The 24,862-nt window shown below is 46.5% G+C and overlaps 1 protein-coding gene across 1 annotated transcript in view; it reads right to left on the reverse strand.

Annotated features, from left to right (window-relative positions):
• The window catches only part of MAPK8IP1 (mitogen-activated protein kinase 8 interacting protein 1), a 74,312-nt gene that overhangs the window by 33,418 nt on the left and 16,032 nt on the right, over nucleotides 1–24,862 (reverse strand). The window contains exons 2-3 of the mRNA XM_066635125.1: nucleotides 13,902–14,007; nucleotides 1,196–1,211 (exon numbers count right to left, since the gene is read on the reverse strand). Of these exons, the coding sequence (XP_066491222.1) occupies nucleotides 1,196–1,211; nucleotides 13,902–14,007 (122 nt within the window). The remainder of the gene's footprint in view (nucleotides 1–1,195; nucleotides 1,212–13,901; nucleotides 14,008–24,862) is intronic.

Here is a 24,862-nt window from a genome sequence, read left to right on the forward strand (position 1 = left end):
AATGGGTTAAAAACAAAAGACACCAGCCATGCAGTGTCATAAAACAGTGCAGAATCACCTTTAGGGAACAGCTACCATCCTAAAACATGGCCTTACAGTTTTGATAAGGAATGGGCAGCTGTACAGTCTGACTCAAGAATGACTAGAATTATACCAAAGGGAGGGGGGATACTGTGATCACCCCACAACCAGCGGACACCCCACAGCCACAGTCAGCAGATGCAAACCTGTAACTTGTTATTGGGCAATCTTGTCAGAATGGTCCTGCAGATGGTCAAACCAGATGGGCTCATCTTTCTTGTCTCAGATCTGATTTCTCTGAAATTTTGTCTGTGTGAGCTGATCAGTGCAGTGTCTTAACAACTAGTCATTGTGACTAGTATACCAAAATCCACAACCTGTGTAAACTGGCTAGCTCACAAAGGTCTTTGATGCACTCTCTCCTAGAGCTTTTTATTCAGATAACTGCAGATATTCCTATGCTAGAATGAACACAGATTGCAATTGCAACTTCAAAGCTCTAATCAAAGCTGGCAATCCTAATACACACCCGCACGCGCGCGCAAACACACTTTCATTTATGTTGGGACATTTCTCTCCCAGCATAAATTTGTCCTTGTTTCGTCAGAACCATTCAGTGTAGGTGAAGGTTCTGAATCGAAACTTACCCAACCAAGAAGTACCAATGTTATTGTAACCATTTGCACAATAATTTTTTTCTTTTACTGTTTATTTTGACTGAAAATATTTCACAGCATTTCCTTTTGAATTATTTTGAGGTTTTCCTTCTAACATCCCAGGGAGACAATTTTCTCCCTTGAAAGTTTCCAATGCTAACTTTAAACTTCTATCTGTAATCATTTGATTTAAAAATAATTAAATAGTTGCAGAATTAAGTTCAGCATATACAGATTCCTCCTCTGCTATTATGGGATCTCTTAGATTACCAACTGAAACAAACATGCATTTGTTTCCCTAATGGATTGAGCCCTTGGAGTCTCTGTGCCCAGAGAATCATAGCCAGGTTATTTTTAATTACACAACATTTACATAATGCTTCCTTGACACTGTCCTTACAGCAACCCTGTAAGATAAATATTATTATTCCCCTATTGCAACTGAGGCTGAGAAGGAACAGCTTGCCTAAGTGTCCATCTAGAGCAGGGGTGCCCAAACCCTGGCCCCAGGGGGCCACTTGCTGCCCTTGGGGGCTTCCAATCTAGCCTGCAGAGAGCCCCCAGTCTCCAATGAGCCTCTGGCCCTCCGGAGACTTGCTGAAGCCCATGCTGGCTCGACGCAACTGCTCTCAGCGTGAGGGCAACTGTTCGACGTCTTGCATGAACTGTGCGATGAGGACCCCCTCCGCTGCTTGCTGTTTCACGTCTGTGATGCAGCAGCGGCAGTGAAGGAAAGGCCAGCCTTGCTTTCCACAAGGCCTTTTATAGGCCTTATTGTAAGACCTTCATTCATTCATACAAGTTCCATCTCTAATATATTCAAGTATGCAAATTTATTCAAATTTGAAATGTAAATTAATTCTTTTTTTTTTCCTGGTCCCCGACACAGTGTCAGAGAGATGATGTGGCCCTCCTACCAAAAAGTTTGGACACCCTTGATCTAGAGAGAATTCAAGACAAAAGTGAGAGTCAAACCAGGGAAGTTCAGGTTCGCAACTCATTCTCTTAGCCTGTGCTACACCAGCTCTCTATACAGGTAGTCAATTGACTATGTTTCTCCAAATTAGTTGGAATTCCAACTAATACCAGTGTTGAAACTGAGGCAAATGAATGTGTGATGGAGCAGTCCTTATTTATCTTCCTCTCCTCCTATAAGCCTTTTCTCAAATCCCCTCTCGATGACTTCCCTGCACAGGGGATCATCTCACTTTTGTACCTGTACCACTGCCTAACATATTGCTGGAGTTAAACAAATGTATACTAGGACACAGTAGTCACAGTCCCTTTAGCTCTGTTGCATGAGGTTGCAAAGCTTTGTATGCCCATCTGCAAAACCTACCGTCTTTTTCCTTGCTTAACACTCTCTGTCTCAATTCTGGCAGTGTATGTTTCAGCCAGCCATTCAGTCCCAAGCTGCTTTCAGAACATCTGTAGCAAGCTTGAACTCAGAAGGAGTGTCAACGCGCTGTGGCTCTGATGCAGATGTCAGTGTGTGTTAAAAATAATTTGACTGTCATGTTCCAGCATTCACGCACACACTGTATTTCAGTAAAGGGCTTTTCTCAGGGAGGCTGACCAGATGCAAGAGAGGGCAAGGTTCTTGCACCTTAATCGTTATGTAGAAGCTGGAAATTTTGAGGCAATCCCTGTCGTGTCATATTGCTGCAGTGATTTTTTTTTTTTTGAAAAAAGTTACACCTGCTGAAATGCCCTCTGCTATACAGTTATTACAGGTACAGCTAGTTCACATCCTTTTGCAATTCTTATGGGGCTTGCAAAAACTACACCTCTGAATGTGGGTTTATTAACCCTAAATCAGCACACTTTGCAATCATCCTCACTATGTCCTTAAGTGATCAATGCCTTTGCCAAATGGGTAAGAAAGATGGCCAAGTAACATTTTCTCTGGTCTAGTTATTGCTACTATTTATTGCAGTTTCCAGCCTTCTGGAATCACACAAAAGAAGTAGATTCTCCAAAGGTCAAATTTCATGATCACAGTTCACGTTCTGGTTTCTGTGTCTCAGATATCAGGTGAAAGTACAGGAATAACGGGTGTGGGGAGGTGATGGGAGAGGGTGGATCTGGTGGCAATGGTATGCAATGGATCCTATCCCCTCCACTGAGAAGTTCCTCACCCCTTTTTTCTCCGTGGACATATGCCACCAAAAGTAGTGCATATGTCCAAGGTGACCCATAGGTGGCCCTGCATACTAGGAGGCAAGTAAGTTCTCATTATCCACTAGGGTTAGATTACTGGAAACCCTAGTTCAGTGTTTCTCAAACTGTGTGTCGGGACCCACTAGGTGGGTTGCGATCCAATTTCAGGTGGGTCCCCATTTACTTCAAAATTTTATTTTTAATATATTAGACTTGATGCTACCATGGTATGTGACTGCATTTGGGGAACTGTTACATATCTGTACTTTTAATAGTACAGATATATTACGTATATGCTTTTAACAATGATAGTAAATGAGACTGACTCCTGGGTAAGTGTGGGTAGGATTGCAGCCTAGGATTAAAAATTATTTTGCTTGATGATGTCACTTCCAGTCATGACATCACTTCTGGTGGGTCCTGATAGATTAACATTCTAAAAAGTGGTCTCAGTGCAAAAAGTTTGAGAACTGTTGCCCTAGTGCAGGGGTGTCCAAACTTTTTGGTAGGCGGGCCACATCATCAACAACAACAACAACAACAACAGTATTTATATACCGCTTTTCAACAAAAAGTTCGCAAAGCGATTTACAGAGAAAATAAATAGCTAATGGCTCCATGTCCCAAAAGGGCTCACAATCTAAAAAGATGTAACACCAGCAGATAGCCACTAGAAAAGTCACTGCTGGGGTGAGGTGGGCCAGTTACTCTCCCCCTGCTAAATAAAAGAGGAGCACCCACTTGAAAAAGTGCCTCTTAACCAGTTAGCAGGGGTTATCATCATCCCCCTGACACTGTGTTAGGGGCCAGGAAATAAAAGAATTAATTTACATTTCAAATTTGAATATGTTTACATAAATGAATATATTCGAGATGGAGCTTATGTCACTGAATGAAGGTCTTGCAATACCTCAAGGCCTATAAAAGACCTTGCACAAAGCATGGCCAATCATTCCTTCACTGCCACTGCTGCATCACACACATGAAACAGCAAGCAGTGGAGGGAGCTCTTGTCCCACAGCTCATGCAAGAGGTTGAACAGTCACCCTCATGCTGAGAGCAGTTGCACTGGGCCAGCATGGGCTCCGGCAAGTCTCAGGAAGGCCAGAAGCTCACTGGAGACTGGGGGATCCCCACGGGCCGGGTTCAGAGTCCCTGAGGGCCGCATGTGGCCCCCGGGCCAGGGTTTGGGCACCCCTGCCCTAGTGGATAGTGAATTCATGGATAACGAACCATTGATCCTATGGAATCAATGGGGTTAGGGGAAAAGGGCACCCTGGAGGGGAAGGTGTACCATCAGGAGAATCCAGCAGAGACTCTCAGAAGGCCAGCAAAGTGCACCAGGAAGTGCTTAAAGATCTCTGAATGCTACAAAGACCGTCCTGAGACTGAAGGGATCTTAGAATGGCACCTGCAACCAGTGCAGATCCCTTTAACCCATTTCTGCCCAGCCCACAGGTCCACACATTTGATCCCTATTGCATATAGCAATGTTGGGCAGAAATGGCTTAAAATGACCCAGCGGAAGCTTCCGCCAGGCATTTTAAAGGGGTCTGAACTAGTCATAGGCACCATTCTGAAGGTTTCCTGCAGCCTCAGGAAGGTCTCTGCAGAGCAGATAATAAGAACAGAGGATCGGATAATAAGAGAAGGTAGTAATTCTGCCCCTCGCGGAAAAGTGGATTTGCAGATAGCAAATTTGCATATAAAGACAACTGACAGTATAAATCAGTGGTTCTCAAACCCCTACAGGGGAGTTGGGAACCAGATAAATGCTTGTGTGGGCGGGGAGGGGGAGTGGGGCAGAGACAGCACTGCAGCGATTGCAGTTCCATCACTGCCAAGGGGCTTGTTTTGTACCTGGGGGGGGCACAGCTGGCTTCTTGCAGGCTCCTGGAGATTCATGGCCCCCCTCCGATGTCCTCCATAGTTGTGTAAACAGCCCTTATCTCCGATCAACTACTAGGTTTTCCTATGAAAACAGAAGTAGCTGCTGATTGGAGACAAGGATTGTTTACACAGCCATGGAGGAAACAGGAGGGAGATGTGAGCTTCCGGGAGCCTGCAAGAGGGCAACTTTACTCCTCAGGTACAAAACAAGCCCCTGGCGGTGACAGAACTGCAATCATTGCAGTGCTGTGCCTGCCCCCCTCCCCCTCCCCACGGTGTTGCTGCCATCAGAGCAGGGCCACTCCCCTTAAGGGGGAATGCCCTTCTGGTTCCCATGGTGGGTCATGACCCACCACTTTGGGAACTGCTGGTATAAATGTTAAATACTTCTGTTTGCCCCCCAGGTCCTCCCCAGAGGTAGCACATGCCTTTATGGAATGGCTACATCGGCCGAGGTGGGGGGATAGGATACGATTGAGCCCTTAGTATAACATGAGCTACATACCCTCTCTCAGTTGTATTGGCAACCTTCAGTCTCGAAAGACTATGGTATCGCGCTCTGAAAGGTGGTTCTGGCACAGCGTCTAGTGTGGCTGAAAAGGCCAATCCGGGAGTGACAATCCCTTCCACACCGGGAGCAAGTGCAGTCTGTCCCTGGTCTGTCCCCCTGGCTATGGGCCTTCCTTCTTTGCCTCTTAGCCTCAGACAGTTGGCCAAGTGTCTCTTCAAACTGGGAAAGGCCATGCTGCACAGCCTGCCTCCAAGCGGGCCGCTCAGAGGCCAGGGTTTCCCACTTGTTGAGGTCCATCCCTAAGGCCTTCAGATCCCTCTTGCAGATGTCCTTGTATCGCAGCTGTGGTCTACCTGTAGGGCGCTTTCCTTGCACGAGTTCTCCATAGAGGAGATCCTTTGGGATCCGGCCATCATCCATTCTCACGACATGACCAAGCCAACGCAGGCGTCTCTGTTTCAGCAGTGAATACATGCTAGGGATTCCAGCACGTTCCAGGACTGTGTTGTTTGGAACTTTGTCCTGCCAGGTGATGCCGAGGATGCGTCGGAGGCAGCGCATGTGGAAAGCACTCAGTTTCCTCTCCTGTTGTGAGCGAAGAGTCCATGACTCGCTGCAGTACAGAAGTGTACTCAGGACGCAAGCTCTGTAGACCTGGATCTTGGTATGTTCCGTCAGCTTCTTGTTGGACCAGACTCTCTTTGTGAGTCTGGAAAACGTGGTAGCTGCTTTACCGATGCGCTTGTTTAGCTCGGTATCGAGAGAATGAGTGTCGGAGATCGTTGAGCCAAGGTACACAAAGTCATGGACAACCTCCAGTTCATGCTCAGAGATTGTAATGCAGGGAGGTGAGTCCACATCCTGAACCATGACCTGTGTTTTCTTCAGGCTGATTGTCAGTCCAAAATCTTGGCAGGCCTTGCTAAAACGATCCATGAGCTGCTGGAGATCTTTGGCAGAGTGGGTAGTGACAGCTGCATCGTCGGCAAAGAGGAAGTCACGCAGACATTTCAGCTGGACTTTGGATTTTGCTCTCAGTCTGGAGAGGTTGAAGAGCTTTCCGTCTGATCTGGTCCGGAGATAGATGCCTTCTGTTGCAGTTCCAAAGGCCTGCTTCAGCAGGACAGCGAAGAAAATCCCAAACAAGGTTGGTGCAAGAACACAGCCCTGCTTCACTCCGCTTCGGATGTCAAAAGGGTCTGATGTGGAGCCATCGAAGACAACAGTGCCCTTCATGTCCTTGTGGAAAGATCTGATGATGCTGAGGAGCCTGGGTGGACATCCAATCTTGGGGAGAATCTTGAAGAGGCCGTCTCTGCTGACCAGGTCGAAAGCCTTTGTGAGATCTATGAAGGCTATAAAGAGTGGCTGTCGTTGTTCCCTGCATTTCTCCTGCAGTTGTCTAAGGGAGAATACCATATCAGTGGTGGACCTGTTGGCTCGGAATCCACACTGAGATTCTGGATAGACGCTCTCTGCAAGTACCTGGAGCCTCTTTAGTACAACTCGGGCAAACAGCTTTCCTACAACGCTAAGGAGAGAGATGCCGCGGTAGTTGTTGCAGTCACCCCTGTCACCTTTGTTCTTGTACAGCGTGATGATGTTTGCATCCCTCATGTCTTGAGGTACTCCACCTTCTCTCCAGCAGAGACAGAGGATTTCATGCAGCTCAGTGACGATGATCTCTTTGCAGCATTTTAGGACTTCAGCAGGGATGCTGTCTTTTCCAGGTGCCTTGCCAAAGGCAAGGGAGTCCAGGGCCACGTGAAGTTCTTCTAGGGTTGGTTCACTGTCAAGCTCTTCCAGCACAGGCAGGCACTCAATGTTGTTCAGTGCTTCTTCGGTGACTACATTTTCTCTGGAATATAGCTCAGAGTAGTGCTGCACCCAGCGTTCCATCTGCTGCGCCCGATCCTGGATGACCTCGCCTGTGGCAGACTTCAGAGGGGCAATTTTCTTCTGTGTTGGACCTAGGGCCTGCTTGATACCATCATACATCCCCTTGATGTTGCCCGTGTCAGCTGCTATCTGTATCTCGGAACAGAGCTCGAGCCAGTAGTCGTTAGCACATCTCCTGGCAGTCTGTTGGACTTTGCTGCGAGCAGTTCGGAGGACCTGCAGGTTGCGCTCACTGGGACAGGCCTTGTATGCTGCTTGAGCTCTCCTCTTTTCCTCAATGACTGGTGTCAACTCCTCAGAGTGGGCTTCAAACCAGTCTGCCGCCTTGTTGGTCTTTTTGCCGAATATGGACAAGACGGTGTTGTAAACGGTATTCTTGAAATGTTCCCATCTGTTGGATGCGTTTGCGTCGGCCGGGCCTGGAAGAGATTCCTCAAGCGCTTGTGCAAATTCCTCCACTTTTCTCTGATCCCGGGTCTTGCTGGTATCAATGCGAGGTCTTCCTTCCTTTTTCGTGTGATACAGTCGCTTTGTTTGCAGTTTCACTCTGCTGCACACCAGGGAGTGGTCGGTGTCGCAGGCAGCACCATGATAACTGCGTGTGATCTTGATGCTGGGAAGGCTGGAGCGTCTGGTGAGGATCAGGTCGAGCTGGTGCCAGTGCTTTGATCTTGGATGTCTCCAAGAGACTCTATGTTGGGGCTTCATGTTGAAGAAGGTGTTGCTGACACAGAGACCGTGATGACAGCAAAACTCTAGCAGGCGTTGGCCATTTTCGTTCATCCTCCCAGTGCCAAACTGACCTAAGCAAGTGGGCCATGAACTGTTATCAGCACCAACTCTAGCATTGAAATCGCCGAGGATGAACAATGGCTCTTTTACAGGGATTTTCTTGACAGTGGTGGCCAGGTCATCATAGAATTTGTCTTTGGCTTCTGCTGGAGACGACAGAGTCGGTGCATAAGCACTGATGAGAGTGATAGGTCCTGCTGATGACTGGAGCTGCAGGGACAAAATTCTTTCACTTCCCACAGTAGGTGGGATGATGGATTTCAGCAAGGTATTTCTGACCGCAAAGCCAACGCCATGTTCCCTGGTTTCATTTGGTGGTTTTCCCTGCCAGAAAAATGAGAAATTTCTCTCCTTGACAGATCCGAAATCTGGCAGCCTAGTCTCTTGAAGGGCGACGATGTCCATCTGCAGTCTGCTCAGCTCCATGTCGATGACAGCTGTTTTGCGTGCGTCGTCTATTTCTTGCAGGTCATCAGAGAAGCCAGGTGTCGTTGTCCTAACGTTCCAGGTGCCCAGCTTTAGGGCAGTAGTTTTCTGTTTTCTGTTGCATGGTGCAGAGTTGTCGATCCGCTTGTCGGTTTTCACCCTAAACCCCACGCACCCCATGAGGTTAACGGACCGTGGCGAGGCAACACCTTACTGGCTGGGGACTGCCCAGCTTAAGGCGGGCGGTAGCTGCCCAATGAGATGCAATGATCTCTCCCACCGTCGGAAGCAGCCCCTGGCGTCATGCTCTACGCCAATCGAGCAAAGACTTATAACCGGTAAACTGCTGCTTCCCGTGTTGTGCCGACGCCGTATGGCGAAGTTGGAGTGTCCTCTCCAGTGCACGAAGCCTGGGTAAAGAAGGTATGGAGGATAGGCTGTTACCCATGCAGCAAATCCCCCCTCTCCACGTCGCTGGAATGGTCCAATGGAAAGGCAGAAGCCAATACGGTTGGTTCCAGTGGCGTCGCAGGAGTTGCCAGAACGTGACTGTGTTCAGCCATGAACTGCCTAAGGGACTCCGGCTCCTGATTTACCCTGGGGGCTGGGGGCTAAGAATAGGCCCTCAGTTTGGCTGTACTTGTCGTAAGAGGCGACTAAACAGCCACCGGGTAGATGGGACTCGTCAGCCTAGGAAGGCAGCTCATCTAAGAGAAGGAAACTCTGACCTCAAACCTCCACTGCCTTGTGGCTACATCCAGTTCTGGAAAAGGCTTCAGGAGTCAAACTCTCTCAGTTAGCACTTGGGAAAGCTGATGGCCTAAACATTAACATATATGACTGTTTCTCAACGTTTGTCCTCTGCTGTACCACTTCACACGGTCCACCTATTCAAAATACCACCAGAAGTAATTGCTATGATATCACTGCCAGTTTCCTCTGAGTCGGGAGGCCAGATGCGACTCAACAAACACCAATAAAAGCCTCCGGCTGGACAGGAGGGCTTTTTCAAGCATAGAAAAGCATGCTTTGGAGCCTCTTACTGATGCTTGCTGTGTTGTGTTCCTGGTCTTGTTGCTGCACAGCAGGTGTCCAGGGGTCCCGTGAGTACCGCCAGACACCACCTCAAGTACCACTGGTGGTACCCATATCACTGGCTAACAAACACTGACATAAACCCTTAGGCAAATTTTTCAGTTTGCTTCCTGCGGAGCCTGATGCTTCTTTTTAGCAAGGATCTTTTGAAAAAAGTTACAAAGACAACAGCTAAGTGCTCCTATGGTTGACATCACTGGTCCTGCTGTAGGAGGTGTCCTACAAATACGAGGTACCAGCTTCCCACCCTCCACTTCACTCTGAGTACGTTCCTGCTGAAGCAACAAGAAAAGATAGACCTTCTGCTGCAAAGGTAGTTTTGCTCAGCAGTGTCAGCATACAAGACTTTTCAGCCCACAAGAGACGGGGGGGGGGGAGGAAAAGTGAATGGATTGTTGGAGCTCTAGGGTCATGAGGATGTACAGTATCCTCAGATGCAGAACCTATAGCAGCTGCTCCTCCTGCCCTGATAAAGCGGAACATTATGCAGTATTCCCTCCGTGATTTCCACTTCCAGTGGCGCACATATAAGGAGCTGCTTATTCAACATCTTTCTTAATTTATTGGCAACTCCTGCTATTTCCTGCAAATTTCTCATTATTTCCTTCTAAGTTTGAATACACTGAACTGAAATTTCAACGGCAATTCTCTGAAACAACTTCTTTTCATTTATTTATTAAGGCAATAAAAATGAACAAACACAAACCCACAAAATCTTAAACATACAACAACACAATTACGCACCCTAAAACATACAAAAAACAAACAATGAAGACATACATTAAAAGTCATATAGCAAGTGCAAGAGTCCTAAACCTAAATTACTTTATTATTCTACAAAACATGAATCAATAATCATTAAACATATTAAGTATTATATATCTTAAACAGTCTCTTAGGGCGCAATCCAAACCTGCGCTGGAGCAGGCAAGCCAGGAGGCTTGCGCTGCATCCAACGCAGGTTCATTGGCTGCAGCGGCTCAGCCAGGGGCAAGGGGAAGCTCTTCCCCTTACCCCTGGGTAAGGGCGGCTCGCCCCAATGGGTCTCCTTGGACCTGCGTCACCTCTGGAGGTGGCACAAGTCTGAGGAGAGCCCCGGGGACGGGGGTTGGGATCCGGCATAATTGCTGGGTCCTAGCCCTGCCCCCGGCTCCCTGCACGCCCACCCCTGGGGCCGCCCATCGCCCGCCCTCCCCCCACCCAGAAATGCCCCCTCCTGCCTCCTCCCTGCCCCCTCCATGCCTACTGTTGCCGCTTGTGTCAGCGCAGGTGCACTGACACAAGCAGCAGCGAGGAAGCCACCACAGAGGCTTCTGTTGGCCTCCGTGCGTCGGCACATCTACATGTGCCAACGCAGCTTCCTCCCACTGAGGCACAAACATGCTTTACAGCACATTTGCGACCCTCCCGGGGCACTTATGCCGGCCTATGTGCCGGTTAGGATTGCGCCCTTACTTATTTCTAAGATACTTTCTTAAATTGTTCTAAAAAATATTTTTATTCCTCTCCTCATCAATTATTTGTCAATTCTTTATTTTATTCTCAACAAAAGATTTTATCTCTGTGTCAATTATCTATTCATCAAATCCATAATTCATTAAACCAAATATCCCCTTCATGTGCAGGACGTCCATGAATTGTTTCTAATTGTCCATAAAAGTCTTTACCAACTTCTCTTTAAGAAAAATTGTAAGTTTACCCATTTCAGCTAAATCCAAAATCTTTACCCACCAATCTTAACTGAAGGTACCTCTGGAACCTTCCAGTATTTGGCATATAATATCTTTGCATCAGTTGTCATGTACAAAAATAAAATAACAAAATCTTTCTGTATCCAGTCATTGAGTCTTTGAAATCATTTCTGATTGGTTAGACTCTGCATTAGTTGAATCTCTCATTCCTATTATGTGATCCCGGGATTGGGGGGGGGGGATTGTTCCTCTTACAAGTAAAGCCATTAACTCACATTTTAGCCATTTTTCTTTTGTGTCTTAAGCACAAAGAAAAATGCCAAGGAACACTGCATCCCCTTCTTTTGCTGCCTTTTCAGTGCATCTTTGTAAAGTGGCTGAATACACAGTGTTCATGTCTGATCATGGGCTGTAGATACTAACCAGGTGTGACACCACTGTAGCTTTCTAAAATTACTTATCATCCTTAAAAAAAATAATTATCTAACAGGTTTGTACCCTGCACTGTTTTCCATGTGCCTTTTGAGTGCTTTACTTCAAAACCGTGTGGTCTTTCATGGCTAGCACGTTTCAGATTTTGAAGTTCAGAGTTGTTAATTGAAAGTCTCCCATTAATTCCATTTCCCCTGGGGTCTGAAGTGCTCCCTGCATCATTTGTACAGAACACATTTCCTCTGCTGACAGAAGATCTTCTAAGTTTTTCTTTACATCTTCACAGCTTTCTTCCCTCTAGCATAATACATGCGCCACACTTTTGCCTTTGTTGTCAAAAAGCCATGCAGGCCTTTTCTTTAAAAAAAAAAAAAAAAATAAAAAACACTCCTCCATTTTAGTAGTTCCTGTGCCTTTCACAATCAGCTTAAACTGAATCTTTTCCAGCCTTCCTCAACAATTCAGTTGAACAACCCACATTAAAAGCTGGTGGGTGAGATTTACTGTATTTTGTCAATGGAGAAGTGCCAGAAAAATACCATTTTTTCTTGACTATTATTAACTAGATTGTTTTGGCAATCTGAATGCTTTGGCACAAACAAGACAAAAAAGATGGGACGTTGAGGGACAAAATAATTTTTAGATTCCCTAAGATACAGCATCCTTCCTTTGCAATATTGAACTGCATGGTATAATACTAACCTATACAAGTGCCTTATTTGTGTGCTCTTGCTTCTCTCAGTACTAAAGTGACACTGCAGCAGTGGTTAATACTCCCAGGAGCCATTATCAAGCCACTTTACAATCTCCGTGGGTTCATTTAGAGCAGGGGTGTCCAAAGTTTTTGGCAGGAGGGCCACATCATCTCTCTGACATTGTGTTGGGGGCCGGGGGGGGGAAGAATTAATTTACATTTAAAATTTGAATAAATTTACATACGTTTACATACATGAATATATTAAAGATGAACTTGTATGAATGAATGAAGGTCTGGCAATAGCTCAAGGCCTATAAAAGGCCTTGCACAAAGCAAGGCTGGCCTTTCCTTTGCTGCCGCTACTGCATCACAGATGTGAAACAGCAAGCAGTGGAGGAAGCCCTCATCCCACAGCTCACGCGAGAAGTCAGACAGTCGCCCTCATGCCGAAAGCAGTTGCGTCGGGCCAGTGAGGGCTCCAGCAAGTCTCTGGAGGGCCAGAGGCTCATTGGAGACTGGGGGCTCCCTGAGGGCCGCATTGAGAGTCCTCAAGGGCCGCAAGTGGCCCCAGGGCCGGGGTTTGGGCACCCCTGATTTAGAGTGCATTACAGTAGATTCAGACTTGAGAGAATGGTACAGTTCTCATATGGTCATTATACCACCTAAGGTTGACATGAAGAGTTGTCTGCTTAAAAACACCTCTATACAAAAATCAACCAAGCTACAAAGAAACAAAAGTTGCTTCCACAAGAATGGACAAAGGATGGATTAAAGATTCCTTCCAGAAAATAGGCCTTTCTGCTTAGATTAGAAAATCTCACCTGCTCTCCAATACATCTTTTTAGAGTCCCTGTGGCCGCAATCTTATGCACAGTTACCTAAGAATGCCCATTGTGCCCATAAGGCATAATGAGATTTATTTCAATGTAAACATGCATAAGATGGACTGTGGATAGAAGATAGAAGGTCAACACTGTGGATCTTCTAGAAAAGTAAATAAAATTTCTTGCTGTTGAAACACTTAATGCCACACAGGTCAAGACCAACCTCTTGACCCACTGCTGGAACAAGTCCCAGTCTAGAGCCTCATGCACAAAAGTTTGCTTAATAAGCACACAATGGGAACAACACAGGCAATAGCTTCAGGCTTGGGTGCTTCCTAGCTGAAGTCAAGGAAGAATGTTTTGTAGTGATGTTGCCTCAGGGCAACACAGGCCCAGGATGCAGAAGGAAAGGAACTTCACTCCTTCATACAAATTATACAGATATGCAAGTGCTTCCTGACCACAGTTGCTGTCTAAGCATTTTGTGGTATCCAAGCCTAAAAAAAAAAAAAAAAAAAAGGGATTGGACTTTCCCTCAGTCAAGGACAGAATTGATGCAACTTTCTTCTGAGCATCCTCTACAACTGAAATCAAGCTAACTACTTCTCAACAGGACCTGTGAAAGGATAAGATCCAGGGCTCAAGTACATGCAAAGAAGCAGGGGACCTATGGGGAACAGGCTCTGATTTAAGTTCTTGTGAGGAAGGATAGGGCTAGGAGGAACATTTTGGGTCTTGCCTTGCTTTCCTCTGGGAAGGAAGTAACAGTCTGGCTAGCAATAATGAAGGAAGCACTGATGTCCTTACCCGTGAAGCCAAACTGTCCTTACAGTGCAGGCTGATTCCACACTCATCCGTGATTTCAGAGAGATCTTCATCCTCAAACTCTTCAAGGCTGATGTCATGGGTGAGCCTAGTTAAGGCAAATACCAAGTGGTTATCCATTAAAGTCTTGCAAACAAGAAAAGGCCAAACACCATTGCTTGGGACAATGCTGTAATCATGACACTGGAACCATAAAAGACAACAGCAAATTGCATCCAAAGCTGCATAAGCAATATGGGCCCAATCCTGTCCAATTTTCCAGTTCGGGTGCAGCTGTACCAATGGTGCATGCACTGCATCCTGTGGTGGGGAAGCAGCCACAGAGGCCTCCTCAAGATAAGGGGAACAGTTTTCTGTTACCTTGGGGCTGCATTGTGGTTGCACCAGTGCTGGAAAGTCGGTCAGGACTGGGCCCTAAGTAAACTACAGAATAAGAGCCCCATACAGATTGCATCTCTTGCTGCAGTGTAATTATTGGAGACTTTCTTGATCCTGTTCTCGGCACTGAGACCCTTAAAAATTCCCTATAACTCAGAATACGATGGTAGAAGCCATGTCTTGAACCAAGAAAACTGGAGTGACCACTTCCTTTGAACCACTTTGAACCACTCTGCATATTGATGCAGTGCAGGCTCCAGATTCCTGGGAGCCCTGGGGCAAAGCTCTGCATTGACCACCCCCATGGTCTCCCCCCTGATGGTACACTGGGCACTACCACTGCCATCAGTATGGAGGGTTTAGGAATTAGCCCAGCGAGGTGTGCCCACTGATGGCAAGGGCCCTTAGCCTGACCCGGATGATCCCACTTCATTATTGATGTTTTCAGGAGACACGAGTAGGAGAAATTTAAACATCTTCTTTGGCAAGGTGCACAAGTTGCAGGCACACATGGAACAAGTACATCTTGCAGTGAGGATGATAATAAATAGTTGAAAAGTATAAAATGCTGAGGAAGCTGGTGACTTGGTGAGTTGGTAGGGCTACAATTTTTTTAAAAGAAATGCATCCCTTCCCTGCATCTGGACTTATAGACTCTTGTAAAGAAAGAGCGTGTTAAACCTTTGCAGACTTCCATGATTTCCTCCTTGAGAAACAGCAACAATTCTCTACACATCCATAGATGAGGCACATGGCTTCCACATGAGCAAGCGTGAACGTGGCTTGAAAAGTTATGCTTCAGTATCTCTCATTTAGAAATTAAGTTTATCTCTCATGGCATAAGTTCTTAAGTTCTTGCATTTTCAGAGAAACACATTTTTAAAAAAACCCAAAATGACAAATATATCCTAGCTTTAAAATGTCAAGGAACACTTGCTCTTGGGTGAACACAGTTTTATATTTAAAAAAAACAACACCAAACCACTCAGCCTCTCAAAAACCAAATCGCTTATTTAGCTAAATTTGAAAGAACAAATTATTTTAGCCACATGAACAAAGATAATGGTTTAATTTGAAGAACAGTCCAACAGCAGAAAATATTAGAGCCTACTTCAATGCCATGACTTAGTCAAACAAATACGAACTAATAATCTCCCACCATACTGTATAAGCTTGACAAGCAAGAGAGTGCTCAAGTGACAAAGTGCCAAGAAAAACAAAAAGCAGCCAGGTGTGTGAAGCACCTGTGCATGTTTAGCAACAGGGCAAGAAGACTACAGCTGTAAATCCCTTCCATCCCTCCCCCCAGATTCAAACCAACTCAAAACTCCTAAGTAGAATCATTACTTTTTATAAACATAAGCAACCCTCAAAGACTAACGGCCCAATCCTATACAATTTTCCAGCCCCGGTGCAGCCACAATGCAGGGCTATGGTAAGGGAACAAATGTTCCCATACCTTAAGGAGGCCTCTGTGACTGCTGCCCCACCACAAGATGCAGTGCATGCCCCATTGGCACAGCTGCACCGGCACTGGAAAATTGGATAGGATTGGACCCAAAACTAGCTATGAAAGTAGAAAGCCAGTAGGGGTGTGGAAAATATAATGTGTTCTGCATAGCATCACACATACAGGGTGGATAGCTGTACACTTGTGTTCAGTCAGTGACTCGTAAGAAACAAGTTCAAGCTAGTGAAGGCAGGATTTGTGACCTAGATAGGTTGAGAGATGCAGAAAGGTATGCAGCCAAGGCTTTCTGGGAACTGACTGAGATGATCCTCTCCCAGTCCTGATGGGTCCTCAGCTGTCATGGAGAATGAGGATCTCAGGGAAGGAGGGTATCATTCCAAGAAAGTAACCTCTGAGAAAAGACCCATTCCCCAAGTCACAAACAGATTACGTATGCTAAGGGACATGTGTCTGTTGGTGGGACTCTTAGCAGGGTGCAATTTGATCGCTAGGAATTCAGAAGGATGGGTTTGTGAAATGCACGCAGGATGCACAGTGACTTGCTTGTATGAGGCAAAGATGACAGACTTCAAACATTCTCTAGATAGGTCAGCAGATAACCCTGGAAAGGAGTCATTGGTATAGAGCAGGGGTGCCCAAACCCCAGCCCTGGGGCCACTTGCAGCCCTCGAGGACTCCCAATCAGGCTCTCAGGGAGCCCCCAGTCTCCAATGAGCCTCTGGCCCCCCAGAGAGTTGCTGGAGCCCGTGCTGGCCTGATGCAAATGCTCTCAGGGTGACAGCCAACCTCTTGCATAAGCCGCGGGATGAGGGCTCCCTCCACTGCTTGCTGTTTCACATCTGCGATGCAGCAGCAACAGCAAAGGAAAGGCCGTTTATAGTCCTTGAGCTATTGCAAGACCTTCATTCATTCATATAAGTTCCATCTCTACTTTATTCATTTATGTAAATTTATTCAAATTTGAAATGTAAATTAATTCTTTTTTCCCCCGGCCCCCGAAACAGTGTCAGAGAGATGATGTGGCCCTCCTGCCAAAAAGTTTGGACACCCTTGGTATAGAGGCATGTCAGCACCAAAGATATGGTGATGACCACTAGCTAAGATAATTTTGAAAGGATATTAGACAAATGCATGGAGGACAAGTCTATCCATGGCTAGCAGTCATTTGCAAGGGTAGTAAACATCTAAATATAAGTTTGTGGAGGTGGGGACAACAGAAGGGGATGGTGGCTTCCCGGAGACACTTGGTTGGCCACCGTGGGAAACTGAATCAGGTCTTAGTGGGCCTTTTGGTTTGATCCAGCCGAGCTCTTCTTATGTCTCTCATTATATAGCAGGGATTCAGGTCTCAGTCAAGAATGCTAAAGCCACCACCAACAGAATTTCTAAACAATTCTGTTGTCCAAATGCAAAATATTAATTGTATTTATTTTAACTGACTTAGCATTCATGCCTTATTTTCACATTACCCAATGTATATTAGGTGTTTCTCTCACTTTTGTAGAGATGCTGATTCCACGTAATCTCTTGCATCACAGGGAAGAGTTAAGGCTGCTGAGCTGGCTGTGGACGGCTGGAATTTCAGCTCTCCTAACTGTTAGAAGTCTTACCATAGGATTGCAGCCTAGGATTGTTAAAAATTTTCCTGCTTGATGATGTCACTTCTGGTCACGACATCACTTCTGGTGGGGCCTGCCAGATTCTCATTCTAAAAAGTGGGTGCTAAAAGTCTGAGCATGTCACCCCATGTAGTGGGCGGGGCAACACCCCAGTTGGGCATGGTGATGTACCATCGCCCTGCCCCCACCGGTTTTTTGGCTGTACCTTTTGTTAGAACGCAGATATTTCAATGTGGATTTTTTCATTGCATTCTGCATGAAATTACGCATTGATCGATATATAACATGATGGTATTATTCCCCCAAATTCTGATTTTAGTGATTTTGAACACTTGTAGAGTCTCTCTCTCTCACACACACACCCGTGTCAACTTACTAACAACTTATTGCAGCAGTTCTCAAACTTTTAGCACCAGGACCCACTTTTTAGAATGACAATCTGTCCAGGACCCATTGGAAGTGATGTGATGGCCAGAAGTGACATCATCAAGCAATTAAAATAAATAATTATAAATCATTAAATTAAAATAAAATAATTAAATAAGGCGGAGCCAGTCCTGTTCCACCAAGTGAATCTACTCTGAAGTAAGTCCTATTGTGGTCAATGGGGCTTACTCTCAGGAAAATGTGGGTAGAATTGCAGCCTGTGAGCCCACTCCTATGCATGTCTACTCTGAAGTAAGTCCCATAGTGGTCAATGGGGCTTACTCTCAGGAAAGTGTGGGTAGGATTGTAGCCTGTGAGCCCAATGCTATGCATGTCTACTCTGAAGTTGGTCCCATAGTGGTCAATGGAGCTTACTCTATAGTCTGCCTGCAATAACAACTCCCAAAAAGAATCTGTGAGATTTCCAGCCCTCCCAGTGCCCAGTTTAAAGTTCTTCTATTTCAGGCATATCAGAATAAAGACCCACCTGGCTTTGCAAGTGCAAAATAGAAAACTTTCCCCTTAACATTCAAGCCTATTTCTTTTTCTTTTTAGGGTGGGGGGAGGCTGCCTTCTGTTGTGCTCCAACTCCATCGGATCAGGACCCTTCTGGTGTCCTCACATTCCCCTTAGCCTGGCCTGACCACCAGCCAAGGCACGCCTGCCTACTCGCGAGTAAACGAGACTGTGAGGCTGCTTTGCTTTCCATAAGGCTCCATAGACTGGGAGAGAGGCAGCTGGGAGGGAGGAACCTCCTTCTCCGGTGTTTTTGGGGCCTGCACTCATTGGATGAGGACCATTCTGACGTCCTTGGAGCCTCTCAGCCTGCCTCGACTAAGGCAAGTCAGCCTACTCTTGAGTAAACGCGGGCATGTGGCTTCGTTTCCGGCTCAGACTCGTAGCCGGGAGGGGGGAGCTTCTTGGGTGTTTTGGGGGGGCTGCATTCATTGGATTGGGACCATTCTGGTGTCAAATGGATTGGGACCATTCAGGTGTCCTCTCAGCCTGTCCTTTCCAACAGACTATGGCAAGTACACCTACTCGTGAGTAAACGCGCAATACGGTTCACTTTCACTTTCCATAGGGCTCAATGCATTTTTTCCTTCCGGTTTTTTGGCCATAACTTTTGAACAAAAGGGGTAATTTCAATTCTGTTTTTTGCACAGCACTCCACTGGCCATTCCGCATCCAACAGTGTATGGCATGATGCGGTAGCTCCTACCTCACGATGTCAGTGCATCCTCCCCCCAGGGTGCGTCACCCCCCGGCGTGTCACCTGGTGTGGCCTGCACCCCCCGCACCCCCTAGCAACGCCAGTGGCTGGACCGCAGGTCAAGCCTTGCCAGGCATGCCAGTTCAGTCAAAGGGGCTTGCTCGCCAGCCTCTTCGAGCTGGGAAGGCATCATATGAGCGGTACTGGCTCACCCCTTGACCTTGCTGTCTTAGACGGACACCGAGGTGTGCATACCTACCCTGACCCCGCATGCTTCATGCTAAAGTGACCAAAAGTACCATAACCATGGGAAACACCTAGCCATAACAGTCTGGGGTAGGCGAAAAAACAGACATCCACACGCCGCAAGCCAATCAGGATGTCAGCAAAAAATTCCTTCCCAGCCCCAATGGCAGCCAGCTAATCTCAGACTGAAGTAATGGGAAGGGAGGGTGGGGTCACTGCTGCTCCTGGACCGAGGCTGTGTCGGGCAGCACGCTTGACCCCAGCCTGGCTTCCCACCCCACAGCAGCAGGCGGGCCAATAGGGAGCAAGCCTCAGCCTGTTTGCATCAGGCGGGAGCAACAACCGTTCGTGTCAAAGGTGCAAACAGTCATTTATTTACAGGCAGTGCATGCTATGAAATAAAAAGTATTCTGCTGTACTGCTACATTCTGGCACTTCAGACGTATAACTGTTTCATGTATAACTATTTCAACTACTTGATTTTTGTCCTTACAAGATGGAAATATGGGAATACCATCTCTAACTAAGTGCAGTGCAATTCTCTATTCTAATTCTAATTCTTTGAAATGCACCATGCACATAGGTGCTGCGTACACGAAATCATTAGTGACAGTAACAGTGGCCCCAATTTATTATGGGTTCAGGGACACAGTGAATCACTGAGGCCAGAAGTAAAGACCTATACATTTTTCTTCTGAAAAACCGAAAATTATGACATCTACCAAGAAAAATTTGCTCAGAAATACTCTTCCTTCCATCAACACCACCTTTTTCAAGGTTTATGTTCATCTCAGTTGCTTCCAGATGCCCAAAGACCTACCCAGAAGTCTTTACGTTCCTGGTTCTTTTCATGCTGCCCCATAAGGGTGAAAAATATCCTTTCCTGCCAAAATCCTCAAGATAAGGGATTGTGCTTGGCACCAAGAACCGGAAGAGACATGTCAACCTGTCTGCCCTCCATAAGGTAAGAAAAAAAGCAGTGAGGGAGATGACAAGGAAGGAAATAATAAATCATTCACACTTTCAGATGGCTCTGATGTGAACTGATCCAGCAAGAGTCAGTGGCTACGTATTGGGTTACTGGAGAAAGCATTTTGGCAGGGTTGAAGAAGAAGGAATCAATCTCCATACAGCTTATCAAAATGGATTTTAATTCCTCCTCCTTAAACTGTGCCAAAGTACTTTTCTCCAGACTTCCAAAATGCAGCCTATGACTTGTGTTAGATCAATTCACAGTAGAGCAGCAGAGAACATTTGGGGACATTTTGCCAAGGGCAAGTCTCTGTACAGAGCAATTTGTTGCTGGCTGAAGCAAATTGTCCACACTGAGCTGTTCAGCAAAGAAGCTGCACCCTTTTCACAGCAGATCCCAGCTGAAATCCATCTCTGCTGTTCATGGGGCAAGTTCTGCTTTGCCTCAGCCCACCAGGTATTACCTGTGACAGTGGAAGGTACAGCAAGAGTAAGGATGTTGCCATTCTGATCTGTAGCTGTCTGGTACACACTGCAAAATGAAGGAGGCAAATCATGCCAGGTAAGGAGTTCAGCACTAGGGTCTCCCTCTCATCCCAGCCTCCCACAGCAACCCATCACTTGCTCAATTCATTGCATTGTTACTTTGGGTTTGGAATAAATGGTTTTCAGAGCTAAAGTGTTTGTTGCCTGCAGCTGAAATTAAAGAGGAAGGGTCTGTAACTTAGCCACATATATAGCCACATCTGTGGGTGAGCAAGGGGGAAGGTAATTAGACATGTAACCTATACATCTCAAAGGGCTGCACAAAAGGGAAGGAGTAATGGTGCAGAGTGATGGAGAGACCACTACGCAATGATCTGCCACAGCATTAATTGATTTTGTCTTCTGTTCCAGAGAGGTCACAGGAGTCAGGAATTCTATTCTGCTAATAATCATTCTATTGCATGAAATATCTGTCTGGGTCACAAGGATGCTCATAAATGGACAGCAGCCTCAACAGTCAGACAGGAGCAGCTGTAACGCCCACAACTTCTTTGAAAGGTCTTCAAAGCTTGTCACACTCAACGCACAACAGTGCTGAATTTTGCTTATGGTGAACTCAGGACTGCCACACCTTCTCTTTGGATGGGATTTAAGCAAGCACCACCACGACAGGCCGAAGGTTACTTCCTGCAGCATGCCCCAAATGTTCAGCTCTGGGTGTGCTAAAAGTTCCATTCCCAATTCAAAGGGCAAAAGACACAGAATCACATGAGGATCCGAAGATATCTACCACCACCAATAACAACCACGTCTGCTTACTTGTCAGGATATTCATGCCAAAGCAAGGTCCCTCTCATTCATACCCTGCTTCCTAGTATGGTAGGGAGAAAAATCTTTTTGGACAGAAAATGGTTTTTTCACAGCAACCGAAGGTCCTTGTAGGGCTCAAAGCCAGCCATGACGCAGAGGAACTGACAGAGTCTTAGACTGTCTGGTTTCCTTGCTCTACCCAACTGCATTTCAATCTCTTCTGCAACAGATTAAAAAAAAAAAAAGTTTGCAACCCAGTCTGAGTTCTCAGCTGCTAGGCAGACAACTTGCAGGAGAAGATTTTATCCAGAGATGCTGCACTGGGCAAGTGAATAAAATAGCTGAAGCAAAGCAAAACAAAAACTTGATCGCAAATAAGTACATGAAATCTGATTGAGTACCTTCAACTCACCCCACACCCCCCCTCCAACACCCCAATTGCCTACCATTTCTCCCACTGATCTTCAAGCCAACTCTCCTCCTCTGTGCTCGACTGCATTTTACGTTCAAGCTTCATTTAAGAGGAGCCCCTTCTGGGGGGAGAGGAGTAGGGGCAGCAGTGGAAGAGAGACCTCCCCCAGAGAGGAGAGTGAGGCAGAGGTGCATATGTGCCGTCTCCTCTGACTGTCCCGGCTCAGAAGGAACTTCTGCTTGCACTGCTCTCTGCTTCTAACTGCGCAATGTAAGGGAGCTCATTAAAAATAAATAGAATCAGCTGTCTTGGGGAAAAAAAATAACCCTCTGGGCTGAGATGGTGCCAAGCCCTGCAGTCTGCCTGCTCCACTGCTTCCCTCTGCTCTGAAGCCGTCCCTGCTGTCGCCTGCTCCCCCCCTCAATCATCTGCAGTCAAGGGGAATCGAGTTACCACATCAGTGGCACTAAGCTGCTGCCAAGCCAGTCTTCCCTTGACCTTGCAGTGCCTCTGCCCAACAAGGCTGTGTGCTATCTCTTTGCAGGTAGCAAAGGGGCCAATGGAAGATCTAGGTCTCCAGGTGCCAATGGAAGATCTAGCCATCTTTAGCTAGTAGACTAGCTATCTTTATTTTCCAGTGAGAGGAACAGCATTTAAAATGGACAGCACAAAGGGTATTGCCCATTAAGGTTTACAAAATGGAGGTTTCAGACATAATGATATCAGTGTTGTTGGTGGGCAACCTTCAGTCTCAAAAGACTATGGTATTATCCTACAGCACCCGGTATTCCCAGGCGGTCTCCCATCCAAGTACTAACCAGGCCTGACCCTGCTTAGCTTCCGAGATTAGGTATCTGAGTTGAAAGCCCCTGTCTAACCAAGAAAAGAGTTCTAGGGTGTTCCGGCTACATCCCATTTTGGCTCTCCTGAGACATGCGCAGATCAGTCTGCACCCATGTGAAACAGTAGATGTGACCCACCAGAGTGAGCAGCTCTGTTGCATGCATTTTATCTTGGGATGAAAGAGGGGATCTAAGAAAAGTTCATTTTCCAAATGTTCTTATTCCTCCATCTCAGACTAACCTTACTATTGCCCTCACACCAGAGACCTAGGGCCCAATCCTATCCAACTTTACAGTGCTGATGCAGCTGCAACACAGCTCCGAGGTAAGGGAACAAATGCTCCCTTACCTTGAGGAGGCCTCTGCGTCTCCCCTCCCTCAGCAGGATGCAGCACATATCCTGTTGGCACAGCTGCATCAGTGCTGGAAAGTTGGATAGGATTGGGCCCTTAGGGCACAATCCTAATCCTGTATGTCAGTGCTTTCCAGCACTGGCATAGCAGTGCCAATGCGACATGTGCTGCATCCTGCAGTTGGGTGTCATTCACGGAGGCCTCCTCAAAGTAAGGGAATGTTTGTTCCCTTACCTCAGAGCTGCATTGCCCTTATGTCAGTGCTGGAAAGCACTGACATAAGGGGTTAGGATTGCGCCCTTAGTCACGGAGCAGCAGCACCATCTTATACAGCTGTCAACCTAACGTATGCACCCCTCACCCCATACAAAATGGCTGCTGTGCAGAGGCTACCTGAAACAGCACCTGGGCGACAGCTGTTTCATGTGGTAATCGACAGCTGCTTACCATAATCACTGGCAGCTACTGTATAGTTTTCTCCATGCCACCACAAGCTGTTCATAGAAATCAGAGGTGCCATGTGTGAAGACAAAGCACATGGCCAGTTGTTTGTGTGGTGATTCACTGTCTCTAGACAGACCACTGTGGGGACCAGCTGCCACACAGGCACAGTTTAAAATAGCCTATGTGAAGCAGCCACTTCATGATAAGTGGGTTTAAAATAGTGGCTTATCACCATTAGCGATTTATTATGCTGCTTATAACGCGTAACCCTCCAGGGTAACCAAGAGCTATTAGTCATATTAGTATGAGGGGTACCGAGGGCAGCTTCTGATGGGGCAGGACATAAAAATGCACATAGCACACACTTCCTGTTCCTCATTATCTGAATCAATATTTTCACCTCTAACACCTTGGAGGGGATAAGCAAGCCCCTTTATTAGGAGCTTGGGAATCTCTCCTAGGGAAGAGCGGAAAAGAAAGGCAAGATGCAAATTTCTATTTTGGATGACGTGGAGATGTGGGAGAAACAGCATGTGGATAGCACTTCAACTTCCTGTTGCCTCGGCAACACCTTGCATCTGAGCAGCTCTTAGGCACACAGAGATTGGGCACACAGAAATTGGGACGCAATTTACCCAGGGATCTCTTACTGGGACCATTTCAAAGCCTGGGTGGATTTAAAACTTTTAGGAATGTTTGCAAAAAAAGCGTTCTGTCAACAGCAACAACTGTATGTTCATTAAGAGAGTCTGCCAGAAAGTTAATTTAAACCACAGAAGCCATCTGGAGCTACCCCATCAAAGAGATATCCTTTGCAGTCTGCTATAAAACAGATGTGCCCCATTCATGTCAATGGAACTTTTGGCAGCACAGCACTTTGGAGCATCAGGCTGTAAAGAACATTATCCTATGTAAACCGCCTTGAATATAGTCCGAGGAGAAATCTGAGGACCAAGAAAGGTGGTATAGAAATACCTGTATTATTATTATTATTAACACATCATCACAGTGACGCCTTCGGAGATTGGGAGAACCTTCTGGCGCTTCATATTAAGACTACCTTGACTAAGACTAAGGGCGCAATCCTAACCAACTTTCCAGCACTGACATAGCTGTGCCAATGTGGCGTGCACTGCATCCTGCAGTGGGGAGGCAGTCAAGGGGGCCTCCTCTTGTTACCTTGCCTTGGGGCTGCATTGCAGTTAGGAAAGTTGGTTAGGATTGCGTCCTAAGACTGTTATGCCTCAGCTACGAATGTCCCTCCAAATGTG

Source organism: Tiliqua scincoides, chromosome 1 (assembly GCF_035046505.1).
Source record: "Tiliqua scincoides isolate rTilSci1 chromosome 1, rTilSci1.hap2, whole genome shotgun sequence".
NCBI lineage: Eukaryota > Metazoa > Chordata > Lepidosauria > Squamata > Scincidae > Tiliqua > Tiliqua scincoides.